The 18,590-nt window shown below is 41.5% G+C and overlaps 1 protein-coding gene across 1 annotated transcript; it reads left to right on the top strand.

The window, feature by feature from the left end:
• The first annotated feature begins 1,289 nt into the window (after nt 1-1,289).
• On the top strand, nt 1,290-8,232 carry Scimp (SLP adaptor and CSK interacting membrane protein). The gene is made up of 4 exons (XM_076871333.1): nt 1,290-1,407; nt 3,324-3,390; nt 5,523-5,596; nt 8,019-8,232. Exons 1-4 carry the CDS (start codon nt 1,296-1,298, stop codon nt 8,192-8,194), a joined length of 429 nt encoding a protein of 142 aa, XP_076727448.1. The 5' UTR covers nt 1,290-1,295; the 3' UTR covers nt 8,195-8,232.
• Nucleotides 8,233-18,590: the final 10,358 nt, after the last annotated feature.

Genomic DNA, 18,590 nt, shown 5'->3' with positions numbered 1-18,590 from the left:
TGTACATTCTACAATTTTATTAAATTTATTTTATTTTATTTATTAAAGGTGTGCTGATAACAGAATATTACAACACAGTGTAATACAGACAGACGTTTACAGTTGAATATTACATGTAAATACTCATAAATGCACTGGTTATTTTCTGCTATGGGGACTTTCTAATTAAGCTCTGACTTTGGCCTCTCCTTCTGCTGCTAACCTGTTCCAAGTCTCTTCTCCTCTCTAGTCTACCTTCAGACCCCAAATTCCCGTTACTTTTCTTATGCTAACTCAAGCTGGTTCTACATCTTCTTCTTTGCCCTCCTAACCATGCCTCACTCAAAGAGACTCATTCTGTTGCTGTAAGAGAACACCCAAGACTGGTAAGTTCTAAAGAAAAGAGGTTTATTTTGGCTCAGTGATCTGGAGGTTGAGAAATCCAAGGTCAGGTGGCTGCATCTGGTGAGGGCCTTGTGGAGATTTAACTCAAGGCAGAAAGGGAATTAGGTGCATGCAGAAGAGAAGCAAGTCTTGCTGTAACCTAGTTTTGCAATCAAAAGAGCTCACTCACATGAGGTGGCATTAATCCCTTCATGAGGGTGGATTCCTCATGACCCAAATGCCTTTTGAAAGTCCTATCACCTCTCAACACACTGTCATTTTAGGCACCAAGCTGCATTATGAGTTTTGGTGGGGAAAACACATATTCAAACCACAGCATCCATCAAGGTATTTTTTCTAACTCACATCTCAAAAAAAAAAAAAAAAAAAGCCTCAGAATTCTTTTTCCCCTGTTATGAATCATATCTTATCTGTATGATACAAAAAGAACTATAGTCAATAATTGCTTTAAATGGCACTTTTCCCCTTCTGCTGCATTTTCTTATATCTGCTATATTGCAACATATTGTTGTCTACTGTTTCTAGAGTACCTAGTAGATTCATATCTTGTAGACCTCATATCCTCACAAAGCCCTGTAAAGTAGTAGGTGGTGTCTGTTTCTCTATCACCTGTCTATATGCCTTTTCACATAATTAATATTCTCAAAACCATACATCTGAAATGGCACCATTTGAATATGCATGAGTGAGTTTCCATATTACAGACGGAGACACTGAGGCTCACAGAAGGTTAAATAACTTGCCTACTTGCTGATCTGTAGGGTTTGACTGTGAACCACTGGCTATTTTATTCCTAAGCAAATGCCTGCCTCTCTACACAGCACGGAAGACAACAGCCCCCACCACCACTCCAGGATGCCTTTCATTCATGTGTTATTCTCTATCTGCATTCTTCTTAGGATTCCACTGCAATGACTTTGTGGATCAACTATTTCTGGATCATCTTGGCTGTGACCATCATTGTCGTCTCCTTGGTCCTAGGCCTCATCCTATACTTTGTCTGTCGGTGCCAGCTCAGACAAGGTAACAGTCATCTCATCTGGGCAGGTGGATGGATGTCAGGACATTAGAGCTCCTTTCGGGCAGGAAGATGAGTCCTGGGCCTTTGGGCTGAATTTTAAATTAAGGGTCATGCTTTCTGGGTTTGAGTCCTACTCCTGCCACTAACTTATGTTCCCAAGGCCTCAATTTCCCCATATGCATAGTGAAAGGGGGAGGTTAACTAATCTCCAGGGACCCTTCCAGCCCAGAGGGTTTGGTTGGAAGCAGAATTTGTTTCAAGGCACCATATGCTCAAAAGCTTTGTCTTTGAAATGTGACTATTGATTACAGCATCTTGTGTCTGGAGCTTAAAAGAAAATACACATATACAAAATATCAAAAACTATGTTTGGGAATGAAATACAGACTTGACCCATGACCAACATGTTTGGCAACCATGATTGCCTTCTACAAGACCATACTCTTGAACTTTCTGGTATTTGGTATTATCTCCTCCTTGACTAAAGAATTTGGACAAACACACACACACACACACACACACAACTGCTTAAGGATTAACACTAACTTTAGATTATCTACAATTAGGTTTTCAACTTTGCCTTTCTTCTCCAAGAAGTGTGTTTTCTTGAGAGCTTATCCCTTAAAAAAAAATGACCTAAACCAGAAGTATATAGGGGATGGTAAACATACTGAGAGGTACAGCCACCTTCCCCTGGGGCCCTCTGGGTAGACATCCCTCAATAATCAGGACACTGTCCTCTTGGGTATCTAGACACAACCTCAAAATCTGGTTCAACCCAGTGCTGAAAAGTCGAGATTATATAAGAAGTGAAATCTTTTTGTTATTCTTCTCAATCTCTTTTTTGGAAATAAGAAGATTAAATTTCAGAGGGAGACAGAGCCTCAACAGAGGTGCCATAGGAATTGGTGGCAGAGTTGGGACTAGAACTCAGATGTGCTAGGCTTATAGTTCAATGCTCTTTCTCCTCTATCCCTTAACATAATTAATTTTTTAATGCAAAAATTGTCTCCTGGGATAGGGATATAGCTTAGTGGTAGAGCACTTGCCTAGCATGTGTAAGGCCCTAGATTTGATCCCCATTACTGGGAAAAAAAAAAAAAAGTACATTCTGGGCCCCTGTAATCCTCTATCCATTTACCTTCTTAAAACTTTTCATTTTCAGTTATGGACCCAAGTATGACCCTAAACAAAACTTTCCTATTGGGCTGGGGTTGTGGCTCAGCAGTACAGCGCTTGCCTCGCACATGTGAGGCACTGGATTCAATCCTCAGCACTGTATAAAATAAATAAACAAACAAAATAAAGGTTCTGTGTCCACCTACAACTAAAAAATATATTTAAAAAAAAAACTTACCTATTCTCTTTTATCTTAAACTACTCATACTAACAAGTAAGTTATAATTAATATGTCTAACACTTCACAATTTACAAACCAGTTTTCCCATTCATTTTCTCATCTCTTCCCAACTACTTTTGGTTGCTCATATGACCTGCATTTCTGAGTGCCCACCAAGTATCAGGCATAATACCAGGCAATGAAGAAACACAGCCTATGTGGTTGTTGTCCTCACTGGGTTAGCTCCCAGCCTCTGTGGTCAGATGGCCTGGGGTCAAATTGCAGCTCTATCAAGCTGGGTGCAGTGGTGCATGCCTGTGATCCCAGCTGCTTGGGAGGCTGAGGCAAGAGGATCAGAAATTCAAGGACAGCCCAGGCAATATATCATCACCCCATGTCAAATAAACAAATTCTAGCTCTATCACCTAGTACCTTTGTATTCCTAAGTCTATTTGTATTCCCTCTTGACAGTTCTTCCAAATGTTTTCTGGACCCACTTGGTCTCTGAGGACTTCTAAACTCTAGAATCACAACTTTAGCAAATTCATCCTGAATCATTTTGGTTTTCCCCCACCTTAGGCAAGAAATGGAAAATTTCCAAGTCCGTGAAACAAATCCATGGAGATGAAGAAGAGAAGATGTATGAGTAAGTGTGGGGGAGGGGAATTCTGCTTCTTAATTTTGAGAATCACCTGTTCACTTCTAACCTTTCCCTTCCACCACTGTTCTGGTATGACTGAGACTTCCACGTTTCCTGTGGAGTTGGCAAAACATTGTTGTGTGCCAACGCTCCCATTTTAAGGAAAAGGCACCATCTGGCACCCTGTTTTCCAAGGCTTCCCTTCTTAAGTCTGTTTTGACAGATGTTGCAGGTTGGGCTGTGTGTTCTAGGCCTACCACCTGCTCTACATCTCTTCTTTAGATGCTTCTTTGTTTTACTTTTGTTGTATGTGATGTGTTTGGGGATCTATGAGTGGTATCTGAGTAAGTGGCCCCCAAGGCCACCCTTAGGCTTGATGATTCACTAAAAGGACTCCTGGGATCCAGAAGCGATGACACTCAACGTTACAGTTTAATCCAGCAAAAGTATACAGCAAAGGAAAAAGACACATGGAGTGGCATCTACTACATACAAACCTCCAGTTATCCTCCCCCAGTGATCTTAAGGATCCCCTTAATTCTCCCAGCAATGATATACAATGACACATTTTAAGTATCTCCAAACAGAGACACTCTCCTGAGCCTTGCTGTTCAAGGTTCATTGGGGACTAGTTAAGTAGGCATAGATTGCCCACATGACTGACCTAGTTAGCAACTCAATCTCCAGAGCCTCCAAAAGTCAAATTGATACAGCATGGTCCAGGGTCCCAGGCAAACAAAAACATTCACCATGTATCATGTCATGAGTATAAACTATCTGTCAGGACATTCCAAGAGCTGGAAACTGTGGTCTCCCAGAAGCCAGTCAAGAAGAGCTCTTTCTTTGCCTTATATGCACTATTTAAAACAAAATCTATGCTCTTCTAAAAGGCTTTTGTTGGTGCTCAGGGTGCACGGCACATAAAACCCCTACCCAACCCATTCTGATCCCCTTAAGAAGTAAGACAAGATAGCTAGATGACCAAAATATCACTTTTTATTAAGAATAAAACTGGTACTGCAGTTAAGACTTCTTACCAAAGTATAACATGAATACTGAAAAATGCACAGAGTAAGTACACAACTCAGTGAATTTCCTCAAACTGAGCAGATCCAGGTAATCAGTGCCCAGTTCAAGACAAAATATTACCAACACCTCAGATGCTTGCCTTATACCACCCTCTGCCATGAAAACCCAAAGGTACCTACAACCTGGAATAGAGTATTCCATTGTGGGAGTAGACCATGACTGACTTATCCATTCTATTGCTGAGGGACATTTGGGTAGTGTGATGGTTAATTTGATACGTCTCTTTCTCTAGAGAACCCAGGTTAATGTAGGTCATATCCAGTTTGGGCCTTGTGTTAATCAGTTTTCCATTACTAGAACAAATACCTGAGACAATCAACGTGCAAAGAGAAAAGGTTTATTTTGGTTCACAGTTGAAGGTCCTAATCCATGACTGGGTAGCTCCAATGCTTTTGGGCCACCACATTATAGTGGGGAGTACACTGTAGAGCAAAACCACTTGCCTCATAGCCAGGTAAAAGAAAGGAAGAGAGAAAGAGAGATGGGGGGAGGGAGGGAGGGAAGAAAGAGGAAGAGACCAGAACATTGGACCAATGGCACCAAGCTGGGAACAAAAACTTTAATGCATGGGCCTCTGAGGGACATTCAGTAGGGCTGTTATGAATAGCGCTGCCATGAACATTCCAGTACAGGTCTTTTGGTGAACATGTGCAAACACTTTGGTAAGCTATAGACTTGGTGGTAGAATTGCTGTCTTGGGTTTTGTGTACATTCAGCTTCAGGAGAACATATGTTTTGCAAATAAAAATACACCTGATGCATACCTCCCTCTCCTAATTCAGTTCAGTTGAACAGAGCAGATTGCGCTTTACACACTAAGTTATAAAGCTTTAACTCTCTGCCCTCAATTTCAGCCATTCACTGGGTCAGAGGAAATGGTTTCTTTACAGTGGTAGTTGCAAATGGGATGGAGGACCTTGAAAGGAAAGAAAAGGCTCTCAATTTGTAGGGATTAAGATTTGAATGTTCAAACCCATTCATTTTCCTTGATGCTTTCTTATAAATAATTTGATCCAACCAAATACTGATTCCTCTTTCTCTCTTTCCAGGAATGTTATTAATCAATCACCAGATCAGTTACCCCCTCTGCCACCCAGAGATTTGCATTTTCTAGGAGATTCTTGTAAGTACATTTTGCTGGTAACAGTTTCATTCAGGGTAGGATAGAAAATTTATCTAGATGACTTGATCATGTCAAACTGCCATAACGAAAACACCATAGGCTAAGTGGCTTAAACAATAGAAAAATTATTTGCCCACAGTTCTGGATGCTGGAAGTCTGAGATCAGGGTGCCAGCTGAATTGGTTCCTGATAAGGATTTCTTCTCTGTTTGCAGACTGCTGCTTTCTTACTATATTCTCACATGGGCTTTCCTCAGGGTATTTGAACTGGGGAAGAAAGCAAGAGAGCCAGCTCTTTGGTGTGTCTTCTTATAAAGATATAAATGCTTTTGGATTTATATCTTATGACCAAATAGAGCCACATTGTCGGGTTAGGGCTTCAGCATATGAATTCTGGAGGAACACAAATAAGTTTCCAAACAATAGGATTGGCAGATGAAGCATCCTGTTTAAAAAAGACAAACAAGTTTCAGCAAGGTCAGAACTGCCAGGTTTAGTGGTACATGCCTGTAATCCTAGCAGCTCAGGAGTCTGAGGCAGGAGAATGGCAAATTTGAGGCCAGTCTGGACAATTTAGTGAGACCCTGTCTCAAAAAATAAAAAGGACTGGGAATGTAGCTCAATCCCTAGCCAAAAAAGGTGTGTGGGGGCAGAGAGGGGTGGGGCCAGAATAAATACCAATGTTCCTGATACCCTAATGTGAATGTATAAATTCATGTTCAAATTCCAGCTTAGAACATGAGTAAAAAGGAACTTAGACTGTCACTATTGTTTTTCATTGTTTTTATTTTTTTGGTTCTGAAAACTGAACCCAGGGGCACTTTACCACTGAATTACATCCCCAGTCTTTTTTATTTTTTTGTTTTGAGACAAGTTCTCAGTAAGTTGTTTAAGGCTTTACTAAATGGCTGAGGCTGACCTCAAACTTGTGATCCTCCAAGCCTTCTGAGTGAATGTGCCACTGTGCCCAGCAACTGTCAACTATTCCCATCAGATAAACGTACCTTGTCCCCTGACTGGAATGTTCTCCTTCAGTTCTTTGCATAACTGGCTTTGCCTGGTCTTTCCGGTGTCACCTGACTACCCTATCCAAGCACTTCTGCCACTTTTTTTTTCTTTATGAAACTTATAGCAGTTATCCAAAATCGTCTTGAGTTATCGTTAGTTTATTATCTATTTCCCCCATCAGAATATAAACTTGAGGAAAATGGGAGCCTTTTTTGTCTTGTTTACCACTGTTCATACACTACCTGGAATAGTGTCCTGAGCTTAAGAGATACTTAATAAAAAATGTTTTAACTGAACAGACAAATAATAATATTAGCTAATATTTATTGAGCATGCTCTGTGTGGCAGCCCCACTTCTAGCCATGACCTCATATAATCCTTATAACAACTCTATCTGTCATTTCCTGTTGACAGATGAGAACACTGAGGCATGGGGAACTTAGGTGACTTACCTGTGGTCACAAAGCTAGATAAGTACTAGCATCTGAACATGAACTCAGATCTCTAACTGCTGAGTTCTACAAGAAATGAAATGGGAAAAGACGAGATTGCCATAGAGGCAATTCCTATCCGTATCACAGGTAGAGCTGAGCTGTTTCATCGTTATATTAGTCCATTTTCCACTACTCCTACAAAATACCCGAGGCAAGGGGTAACTTACCCCCAAAACAAAAAAGTTTATTTAGCTCACAGTTTGGGAGGCTGAAAATCTAAACAGCATGGCACCAACTCTGGGGAAGGTGTTCCTAGCTCTATATCACATCTTGGCAGATGGCATCATGGTGGGAGGGCGTGTGACAGTAAGAGATCACATGGGGAAGCAGGAAGCCAGAGAAGGGACCAATAACAATCTCTCCCTAGGCCCCATTACTTAAAAGCTTCACCACCTCTTAATGTTGCTATGGAGCCATTCTACACTAACTCCAGCTTTTGAAAACACCACTGTTTTCTTCCTCCTTAGCAGAGAAGTTTGTACATCAGCAATTCAGATAGTCCTAGGAAACAGTGTAAGTTGCTGGAAGGGAAGCACCATCAAGGAAATAATGGTTTGTTTCACTTCCTAGTGAGAATGAGAATCTGAAGACACAGTGGCTTCAACTGGCTGTCAGCTCCGCTCTGCTTTCCTAAGCATTTGCCTCATGGTGCACGGGCAGTGCAGACTTAGTCAGAGACGTGAGAGTCAGAGACGTGAGAGTCAGAGACGTGAGAGTCAGGATGTCTGATCAATATTTGTCATTCACTCACTTGGGTGATCCTGAGACCTGCGTCACATCTGAGTTTCCTCTGACAAATGGGGATCTGGTCCACCAGGAAGTGAGATCACCAAAACCCATAGAAACCATGCTGAGCTACTTAAATAAAAATACATCAATATACAATAGCTTTGCATGTAACGACTTTTTTGTGTATTTTAGCCCTACAGGAAATCCCAGCTCAGTCACCACCTATGTATTCATCCGTGAATAAAGTTAGAAACAAGAAGCCCGTTTCCAGCCTGGGCTACATTGAGCCTGAAGATGACTATGATGATGTTGAAATACCTGCAAATACGGAAAGCCATCATTTTAAAACAACCATGTCTTCTTTTTGACAAGAGGAAGAGGGTTCACACCGATTATTTTAAAATGATCAAGAATGGTTGAACTTGAATAGGTCCCTGGGTCCTGAAAGCCAGTTGTTATTTAATGAAGCTCTGTAAGAAAAGCACTTCCCCAGCCTTAGATGAAGCTGCCTCAGGGATTGGATATAGCAGCCAGAGAAAAGACAAGATGCTTGGTCCTGAGAATCAAGAGAGGTCAGCCTTTGTGCTTCTGTCGGAGAAGTATTCATGGGGTACACCACTGGGCTCCAAGCTCACACCTCTGACGAATGTCTCATTTCTCAACATTCTCCTTTTGTTCTCTTGATTTATGCAGTTCTCAGTGATTTTGTGTCTTGGTATTTGATTGTACAGAGTTTCCCAGGCTCCAATCCCCAGGTAGGCCCTCGCAAAGCATTCAGGTATTCCTTCCGCCCCACCCACCCTGCACTGAGAGGCTGTGGGTGGTTGTTACAGCCAAGCACCCTTGTACAGAAGTCACCGCTTCTCACTTTACAAGTTTTACAGTGCAGAGAGTGCACTGTATTCTTGAGAAACCTCGCCACCTATACACACCACACCCCAAGCCCCCATGTCTTTATATGATTTAGGGCACTGACCATAGAGAATCAAGTTCTTACCTAGGTTTTCTCCTGTGCTCACAGGTAGCCTTAGAACAATCAACCCAAGACAGAAGCTATCTTCTCATTTACACCTAGAGGTGTCATTTTGCAACAGGTGTGCTGAGGGTGCTACAGGAAAAGTAGGTCCTCCCAAGAAAAATCATGGGTCAGCATTACTGAACAATGGCACATTCAAGATAAGAGTTCAGGGGACTTAACACTCCCATCCATAATTTACTTTTTTTTTTTTTTTTCTGGTACTGGAGATTGAACCCATGGGTGCTCTATCACTGAGCAACATTCCCAGCCCTTTTTGTTTATTATTATTTATTATTATTATTATTATTTTGAGATAGGGTCTTGCCAAGTTGCCCAGGCTGGCCTTGACCTTGCAATCCTACTGCCTCAGCCTCCTGAGAACCTGGGATTACGGAAATGCACCACCACACCTGACCCACCGTAACTTTCATAATTGCTCCTTCTCTTCCATGCTGGTCTTCCTCAGGGTTCTTTCCCCATTCCTGCTCCCATCTCCCTCTAAACACTCATGAGTGGTCTCACCGTTGTCCATGAGCTTCGTGTCTTCCATTATGATGACTTCCAAATTGCAGATTCCGGCTGAGCTCTCTCTCTCTCTCTCTCTCTCTCTCTCTCTCTCTCTCTCTCCACCCTCGGCCTTCCCACCCTCCTTTTCTCTCTCTCCTGGGTTGCTTCCAAGATATCTCAATATGATTATCCTGTAGAACCCTCAAGTTCAACATATGCCAAAAGAAACTGATCACCTACTCCCAAGTCCAAACTAATTGTGCTTTATTATCTTCTTAATTGCTGGTGTCAAAAATTAGCATCCTTCTCCTCTCTTTACCTTCTGTTTACATTATTTTCCACACTTTCTGTTGATTGTGCCTCAGCCCACAGTGTCCATCACCATTCTGAGGTCAGGCCATGGCCAGTGCTTGCCAAGAGAATTTAGCAGCTTCCTACTGTTGTCCTGCCTCTGGCATCTCCCCCTCCAGATCACTCGCTATATGGCAGCCAATGATTTTGTAGAGTGAACATCTGACTGCTTCATTCCCCTGCTTAAATCTCCTCTTTGCCCATTAATCTCAGGAAAAAACAAAAACAACAACACAAACAAACAAACAAACAAAAAAAACCCTCCTTAACCTGGCTTGCAGGATTTATCAGGATCTGGTTACTGGTTATTTCCTGCCAACCCCTTTTCCCCCACCTCCTTGCTATCTTCACTTTTCTCCAATTTTTTGTTCTCACCTTTGCCATGGCTTCTCTTGTCCTTGTGCCTGTGCACAGCACTGTTCCTGCTATATGGAATCTCCTTCCCCACTTTCCAATCCTACCTATCTCATCTGAAGTATCCTTTTCTTATCCCCCCAAATTTGGGTCAGGTGCTCTCTTAGATGCTTTCCTCTTGTAGCATTAGTACACATAATGATCTGTTCATTTGTCTTTATCTTCCATTTGGCTGAAAATAACATGAGGATAGGGTTTGTGTCTTTCTTTCCTCCATTGTTTTCCTGGTTCCTAGCACATTATGGATGCTCAATAAATAAATCGGATGACAATTGAATTGAGTGAATGCGCGAACACCTCTGAGTTCTCATTTCTCCCTATATTTAGCTCTTTGGAAAGGCTTCTCCCTTTGCATTTTAATTGTCTGGTGACTTTCTTCCCTCCTTCCTAATCTGGGGACTTCTTTGGGGGGGAACTTGTCTGCCTCATCCCTATGTTGGTCGGCACTCAGTAAACATTTATCAAATGTTGAATATTAATGGAAAGTCTACACAACAATAACAAGAAAAATTAAGTTTTCCTGGACATTTGTAAATTGATTGAGACTTTAAACCAAGCACATGTAATAAAGCCATGTTTTCTGCCAAGGAAATTGTTATCAGTTTGGATGACAGACTAAATATATCAAGATTTCACAGGACCTTTGCATGTATCCCAGCCCCTTTGGAAATCCCAAGTCAGTGACTTGGGATTTAATAGCACTGTTGATTTAATAGCACTTAAAAATAGGAAGATACAGCCAGGCAAGGTGGCCCACACTTGTAATCCCAGCAACTCATGGAGCCTGAGCTAGGAGGATGGCAAGTTCAAGGCCAGCCTTGGCAATTTAGCGAGACTTTGTCTCAAAATAAAATAAAAAGTGCTAGAGTGGTGTAGTTCAGTGGTAGAGGGCCTCTGGGTTTAATCTCCAGTAGTGAAAAGGGGGTGGGGATGGAAAGGGAGAGGGAAACAGAAAGAAAGAAAAGAAAGAAGTAAGATAATTTCCATCCTGAGTTACACTGGGCCTGAAGATAACTATGATGCTGATGAATACCTATAAATAGTGAAAATCATCATTTTGAAATAACTGCTATTCTATCACCTAAATGGTTTTGAAAACTCATGCCCTATATCAGGGGAGTACAGTTTTCTATTTTTTTTAAATGTTAGTGTATTTTTTACACTTTTATTTTATTTGCTTATTTTTATGACTATAGAGAATCAAGTTCTTACCTAGGTTTTCTCCTGTGCTCACAGGTAGCCTTAGAACAATCAACCAAAGACAGAAGCTTTCTTTTCATTTACACCTAGAGGTGTCATTTTGCAACAGGTGTGCTGAGGGTGCTACAGGAAAAGTAGGTCCTCCCAAGAAAAATCATGGTCAGCATCATGCTGAGGATAGAACCCAGTGCCTCATATATGCCTAGGCAAGCCTTCTACGACTAAGCCACAACCGCAGCCCCAGTTTTCTTTATAATAATTGCAGTCCATCTCTAAGAAACAAACAAACCAAAAAAAAAAAAAAAAAACTGTTTTCAGGAAATGCATTGGTATTACCAGTAACAAATTTTATAAATCCTATGTATGGGTTATGATGCTTGAGGCCACAAGAAACTATCCAACTAAAAATAAATTCTTACAAACAAGAAGTTTAGAGAAGAGCACTCCAGAATTCAGCGGTACCGTGACTTAAGCATATGGACTGACTTTGACTCTCTTAACTTTCTCCTTTAACTTTATCTAGATTTCAATTATGTGAATTTTGGGGGAAGAAACATAAGCATATTTTTCTGTCTTTGACCCCCTCCCCAATTCATGTGGCAAAATAGCCACCATTGCTCTGAGCATGTCATTCTTACATGCTAACATCCAAAATTAGGAAAGAAAGATGTATTTCCTCCCGTGTACATCTTTTTATTTAGAACAAAAACTTTTCCCAGGGTTGGGGTTATGGTAGAGCATTTATCCAGCTTGTGTAAAGCACTGGGTTAAATTCTCAGCACCTCATATAAATAAAATAAAGGTCTATTGACAACTAAAAAAAAAAATTTTTTTTTTAAAAACCTTTCCCAGAAGCACCCAGCAAAGTTCCTTAATGTCTCATTGGCCTAGATTGGTCACATGACTGTGACTTTGTCCATTTTATCTGTTATAACAAAATACCTTAGACTGGGCAACAGAAACTTATTGTCCACAGTTCTGGAGGCCAGAGAGTCCAAGATCAGGCACCAATAGATTTGGTGTCAAGTTAGGATTGGTTCTCATCTTCAAAGATGGTGCCATCTCGCTGTATCCCACATTGTAGAAGACATAGATCACTTTCTGGGTTCTCTTTTTTTTTTTTAATTTTATTAGTTATTGATAGAGATTTATTTATCTATTTGCTTACATGTGGTGCTGAGAATCCAACCCAGAGCCTCAGACATGCTAGGCAAGCACTCTACCACTGAGCCACAACCCCAGCCCCTGGGTTCTCTTTTATAAGGACATTAATCCCATTCACAAGGACTCTGACTTCACCATCTAATCATCTTCTAAAGGCTCTACCTCTTAATTAATACCAATACCTTGGGGATCAGATTTCAATTATGTGAATTCGGGGGGAAGAAACATAAGCATATTTTTCTGTCTTTGCCTCCCCCCAATTCAGGTCCTTCTCACATATAAAATATATTCATTTGATTTTTTTCTTTCTTTCTTTTTTAATTTTTTAAATTTGTTTTAATTAGTTATACATAACAGTAGAATGCACTTTGATACATCATATATAATGTAGTATAATTTCCTGACTGTATTATAAAGAATAAAAATACCTGTTCAAGAGAATGGCCAAGTGAACACTTGATAAGGAGATTAATAGGGACAGATGGAACTCATCAAGAGGATGGAAGAGTAACCCTGAAGGCATTTTGGAAATCTTTGAGGTTCTTCTGCCCTTCACAAGCCAGGGTGCCAGGGCCTTGATGAATGGTCTCAAGGTGCTGCCTCCTATAACCTTCTCAGCTCCAAATCTCATTCTTGTGGATATACATGATGTTAAATCCCACTGGTTGTAGAGTTATATATGTGCACAAGGTAATAATGTCTGATTCATTCTACTGTCCTTCCTACTCCCATGCCCCGTCCCCTTCCCTCTCTACCCTTCATTCCCCTCTACCTAATCTAGCCCCGAAGTCTTAACTCATTCCAACTTCAACTTTAAATTCTTAGTCTAAGTATCTTCTATGTATCAACATGTGACAGTACTCCTTTAAAAATAAAAGCCCCAAGTTAGTTTTTGTCCCCAGATTCCTGGCAAGTTATTTTTCTCTCTGAACTTCCTTATGCTGAGAATGGAAATCGAGAAGCTACCCCATGGCCTAAACAGGAATTGTGATATATTCTCTGGCTAGCACAGCCTACCTAAATCTACATATGTATATTCCCTGGTTTTTACTTTTAATACATTATAACTGCTTCTATAGGACCAGCAGAGACAAATTAGCTGCTTCTCCCCAGTTTTGTCCAAACTCTATTAAACATTCATTTTTCCTTTTTATATCACTCACTTATTTCTTATGTGGGTGGGCAACTGAATTCAGCCAGGTGAGATACAGACAGATTCTCTGGTTTGACTGCTGGTAACAAACTTATTCTAGATATGGGTAAAATTAAAGGTACTGATTCATCCTGAGCCTACTGCTTTCCAATTATGAGCCTATGAAATCAAACAAGTTATATGCTTCTAAAATACAACAGCGAGACAGGTGTACAATAGATATTTTCATTCCAAAATGGAGAAATAGGAAAGAAGGAAGGAAGGAAGGAAGGGTAATATATTCCACATAATAAAAAATTCAAAGGGGCAAAAACATGAAATCTTCAGGCTCAAGAATAATCTTTGACTATGTCACACCTTCCAGACATAACTGAGTAAGGATTGGGCCCCCACGGCTCTCAGAAGCCTGGCCTCTTTGGCTGTGTTGGGTGCATTTCCCTCCGCAGTTTTCATAGGTTGAAGTCGGGCCTGCAGGTCTCTCAGGCTGGAGTTGCTCATTGGTAGCTCTATCATTCTGGAACCTTAGGGGTGGCCCTGTTGATGCAGAGCACTGCCATACTAAGGGCTCTTGTAGTGTCTCTTAGCCTGGGGCAGTTCTCTGCCTGGACCTTAAGGCTATTCATTGAAACTGAAATGGAAGTAGCCACACCCCAAAAGCTTGCTCACTTTCTGCACCCGTGGAGATAGCACTGTGCAGATGTCACCACGCTGTACCATCTATACTTTCCAGAGGGGTGACCTAAGTTACTCCTGGGCCCACTGGAACCACAGCTGGGATGGCCCAGGAGGCTGTAGGAGGTAGTGCCTTGAAACCATTCTGGCACTCTGGCCTGTGAAGGGCAGGGGAATCCCAAAGATCTCCAAAATGCCTTCAGGGTTACTCTTACCTCCTCTTGATGAGTTCCATTTGTCCCTATTAATCTCCTTATCAAATGTTCACTTGGCCATTCTCTTGAACATTTATTTTTATTCTTTATAATACAGTCAGGCTGAAAATTTTCCAATTCTTAAATTTATTTTTATTTATTTTGCGGTATAGGGATTGAATTTCAGGACATTTTACCCCTGAGCTGCTATGTCCACAGCTTTTTTTTTTTTTTTTTTTTTTTTTTTTGAGACAGGATCTCACTAATTGAACTTCCAGTCCTCCTGCCTCCACCTCTGAAGTCACTGGGGATTATAGGCATGTGCTACCAAACCTAGTTCCAAATCTTTAAACTTCTGGTTCCCTTCTGATAATAAATCCTAATTTTAATTCATCTCTCTCTTTTCACATTTTACTACAAGCAGTAAGAGAAGCCAAGCCACACCTTCAACATTTTGCTTAGATTTCTTCCTCCAAATGAGCCAGTCAGGGGCAGAAAGGGGGAAATTCACTTGAGGGACTTCAATTTATAGCTTTTTAGCTATTAGAAGCATGGCACATGCTTTACCCCAATTTCTCACCTTAACCCATAGCTTGGCATGTGCCTTTCTCCATCCTCTCACTCATTCACTCAGTCCCTGGACCTCAGAAACCAGGTCTATCATTAAGCAGGATGCCCTCACCCTAACTCTCCACCTCTAAATAACACAAAGGGTAAAAATTGTTAGGGAGCCATCAAAATGGCAAATTCCCAGGGCCTTTAACTTATTACTTGCATGATTTATGTTCTCTCCCTCTTCATAATGATATGTTCTCTTAACAGCTGCAGCAGTGAATCCCTACCACAGAGCAAAGATGTTTCAGCAGGATGTTATGTCATAGAAGAGATGTGATATAACAGGACTTAAAAAGACTGCTTTTGCTAAAGCCATGGCTCTTGACCTAGGCTTGCAGATACTCTATGGATAACTGACAGCAGGGTAAAGCTTCACATCTCTGGCTTCATTTGGTATCTATCTTCTTTATTAAATTAAATGTGTGTCCTGCTCAGCTCTGCATAAAAGCATATTAATCATTTTAGGAGTGTTTATCTAAATATTAGTAATAAAAGGCTTATTAGCCCTAAATTTACCTAACTTGTCTTGTCTCCCTCCAAGACTGAGGTCAGATTTGCAGAGACTTGCAGTATCTTGTTTCAGATCCATGGAGTGGCATCTAGAAGTCTCCAGTCTTAATCCTACACCTTCCAGGAACAGCTCCCTAAGCAGGAGCAATCATCTCACAGAAACATATCCCCTCCCAGGATCATATGTTTAATAGGTAAACACCCTGTATCCTGAGAAGCCCAATCAAGCAATAAGGACTTCTCCAGAGCCAACTCACAGAATCAGGACCAAAAGAATGCTCAACCACAGTATATCCAAGACAGCTCACCTATGCATACCTCCCTCATATCCCACCTCAATTCTTCCTCTAGTTAAATCTAAAACTCCTGTTAACAACCCAAAGTGAGATGTTGGATCTCATTTGACCTTCCCAATATGGACATATTGATTAAAGTTTCCTCTCACCATGACCTTTTCTGTTTGGTTTTTGGGCTGAGTGGGCAGACCTGGCATAGTGGGACTATGCAAGTCAGCTTGACTCCCGTAACAGTGCCAAGCTGACCAGCAGATTACCCTCTCCCAAGGCTGGAAAAGAAACATCAGGAAAAGAAACACATCTTTGAAATACATCTCAACTCAATTAACATTCCTAAACTCTAGCCTACCCTGAAAACAGCCTTTACACTGGAATAAAAACTAGCCCATTTGGTTTGAGGAGCTAGCCTTAATGTTTCTCCCATCTGATTTAAGCAGAAACCCTTTAATAAAGCCTGTCTGTATTTAAATTCTTTCCAGGTCCAGCATTCATTTTTTAAAATGCTGGATACAAGAACCTGAAATCCAGTGACATATTTTGATGGCCAGAATGAGGATTGATTGAGACAAACTCCTAGGCAGGACCTGAGACCCAGATTGGCATTCTTTGCAGATGGCTAAGTGGGCCATCCTAGCACCTTTGTTCCTGAGCTGCAGAAGCAGCTTTGTATTCCAGTTGCTTTTGTCACTGCTAAAACTTTCTGTACCACAGATGATACTCCTCTGGACCTTGCTAGTCCTCCCAAAGTTATGTGGGCTGCATCTTAAATGATCCCCTCCTAATAGCACCACTTAGGAGGAAGGCTACAGCCTTTCAGGACCTGTTTCAGTTCCAAACTGAGAAGGAAGAAGCCTCCAGGACCTCATCACTTATCTCCAGTTCAGAATTGCCCCGTTTATCAGAATGACCCCAGTTTATTATATGCCTCCCGGCCAGAGAGTCTGAAGAGTACAAGCTCAATTAGTACTATCCAGATCAGGACAGTTTTCAGCCAAACAAGGGAAAACTGTGCCCATTGCTAGACATAGAATTAGGAGGTCAGGGAGACCATAGGGGTTCATGCCCCCTTCTCTGTGACAGATCTGGCTCATGTGCAGAGAGAATTTCAGACAATTCTCAAAGGACCCTGGCAAATTATTAAGGAATTAAAAAAAATAACCTCCTTTGATTTAACCTAGGGAGATTTGCATATTTTATTGCCTATTTGTCCAGCAGAGGAAAAATAAAGGATCATGGAAGCAGTTTAATAGCACATAGATGCCACAGCAGCACATAAACACTGGGTAGTGAAATCTATGGGGAGTGGGGGTTTCAACCTGAGACAGCAAGGCTTGGCAAAAGAGGGACTGTATAATTGCTTGCTTTAAAGAGGAAATGAGAAAATGCTTGCCCAACCTGTCAATTATGACAAAGTCCTTGAGATCACCCAAAAGAAGGGTGAAAATCCTGCCCCCTTTCACAGATGGCTGGTTGAACCTCTTAAAAAGAAAACTAACACTGATACTGAGTTGCCAGAAGAGTGGGCCCTCCTGGGCATGCATTTTATAATATACCTGCCCCAGATATTAGGTAGGAACTCCAAAAGGCCCTAACACCTATAAATCAACCAATAGATACAGCTTTTGGAGTCTATAATAACAGGGACAGAAGAAGCAGAAAAGGTCCACAGAAGTAAACAGAAGTCCCCATTGTCAGCTGCTGCCCTGGGCCCCCTATGCCACTTAAGAGATGCCCACCAAGAGGCAATAGTGCAAGGGCAGAGTCAAGGAAGCCCCAGCTATGGAGCCACTGCCTAGCCAAGACCCTGAACAGGGGCAATGCCACCTATGCAGACGAGAAGGGCATTAGAAAAAAGGTATGACCTTTTAGGGAAGAGACTGACACCCACCTGCTCTCTCTCTGCAAGCAAATGGGGCACTGGAATGGGGACTGCCACTGGTTCACAGGGTCATCTAAAATCCTGGTGGCCCAGGACAACTGTAGGGCCCAAAGCTTCCTTCAGCTCCTACAAAGCAGCTTGCCATTTCCACCTTGGGCCTTGGGCAATTCTGGAAGTGGCTGGTCAGAATGTTTCATTTTTGATAGATATGGGGGCTGCTTATTCTGTTCTGACCCATTTCTTTAGGTCATTACCCACTCAGACATATACAGTGATCAGGGTTGGTGGCCAGCCAAAGGTCCAAAAGTTTACTCCTCCCTTGGGCTGTACTACTGGGCTTCATACAATATCTTTTTGCCTTTGAATAGGAAGACCCTGAGAGTCACCTTGCTTCCCAGTTCATATGGACAGTCCTGCTCCAGGGATTTAGAAACAGCATGAACTTGTTTGGAAATGCTCTGGCTAGAGAACAGGAGAAGAGGCTTGTCTCAAACAATAAAAGCTGTTAGCAGTACAAAAGTTTACTTACTTAGGCTATGTCCTTATACACAGGGCACAGACTCTGGTTCATTCCCAGAAAGAGACCATCTGAGCTCTTCAGCCTCCCTTCTCAAACTAAAAAGCTGTTATAGCCTTTTTGAGAATGACCAGATTCTATTGGATTTGGATCTCAGGCTATGAATTTATAGCTAATCCTTTCTATGAAGCCCTAAAGGGCAAAGATAATGAACTCTTAATATGGAATAAAGACTGCCATCAAGTTTTCCTCCCCTTAAAGAGCCTAGGGACCA

This window comes from Callospermophilus lateralis, chromosome 11, assembly GCF_048772815.1.
Source record: "Callospermophilus lateralis isolate mCalLat2 chromosome 11, mCalLat2.hap1, whole genome shotgun sequence".
NCBI lineage: Eukaryota > Metazoa > Chordata > Mammalia > Rodentia > Sciuridae > Callospermophilus > Callospermophilus lateralis.
Note: the sequence above shows the minus strand (reverse complement) of the source record. Positions and strands in the feature narration are given on the sequence as shown.

What these genes read in the sequence shown, in the direction of transcription:
- Scimp (XM_076871333.1), top strand. Translation starts at nt 1,296, where the DNA reads ATGACTTTGTGGATCAACTATTTCTGGATCATCTTGGCTGTGACCATC. An exon ending in TCGGTGCCAGCTCAGACAAG is followed by an intron (nt 1,408 to 3,323) that starts GTAACAGTCATC and finishes CCCCCACCTTAG; the next exon opens with GCAAGAAATGGAAAATTTCC. An exon ending in GCATTTTCTAGGAGATTCTT is followed by an intron (nt 5,597 to 8,018) that starts GTAAGTACATTT and finishes TGTGTATTTTAG; the next exon opens with CCCTACAGGAAATCCCAGCT.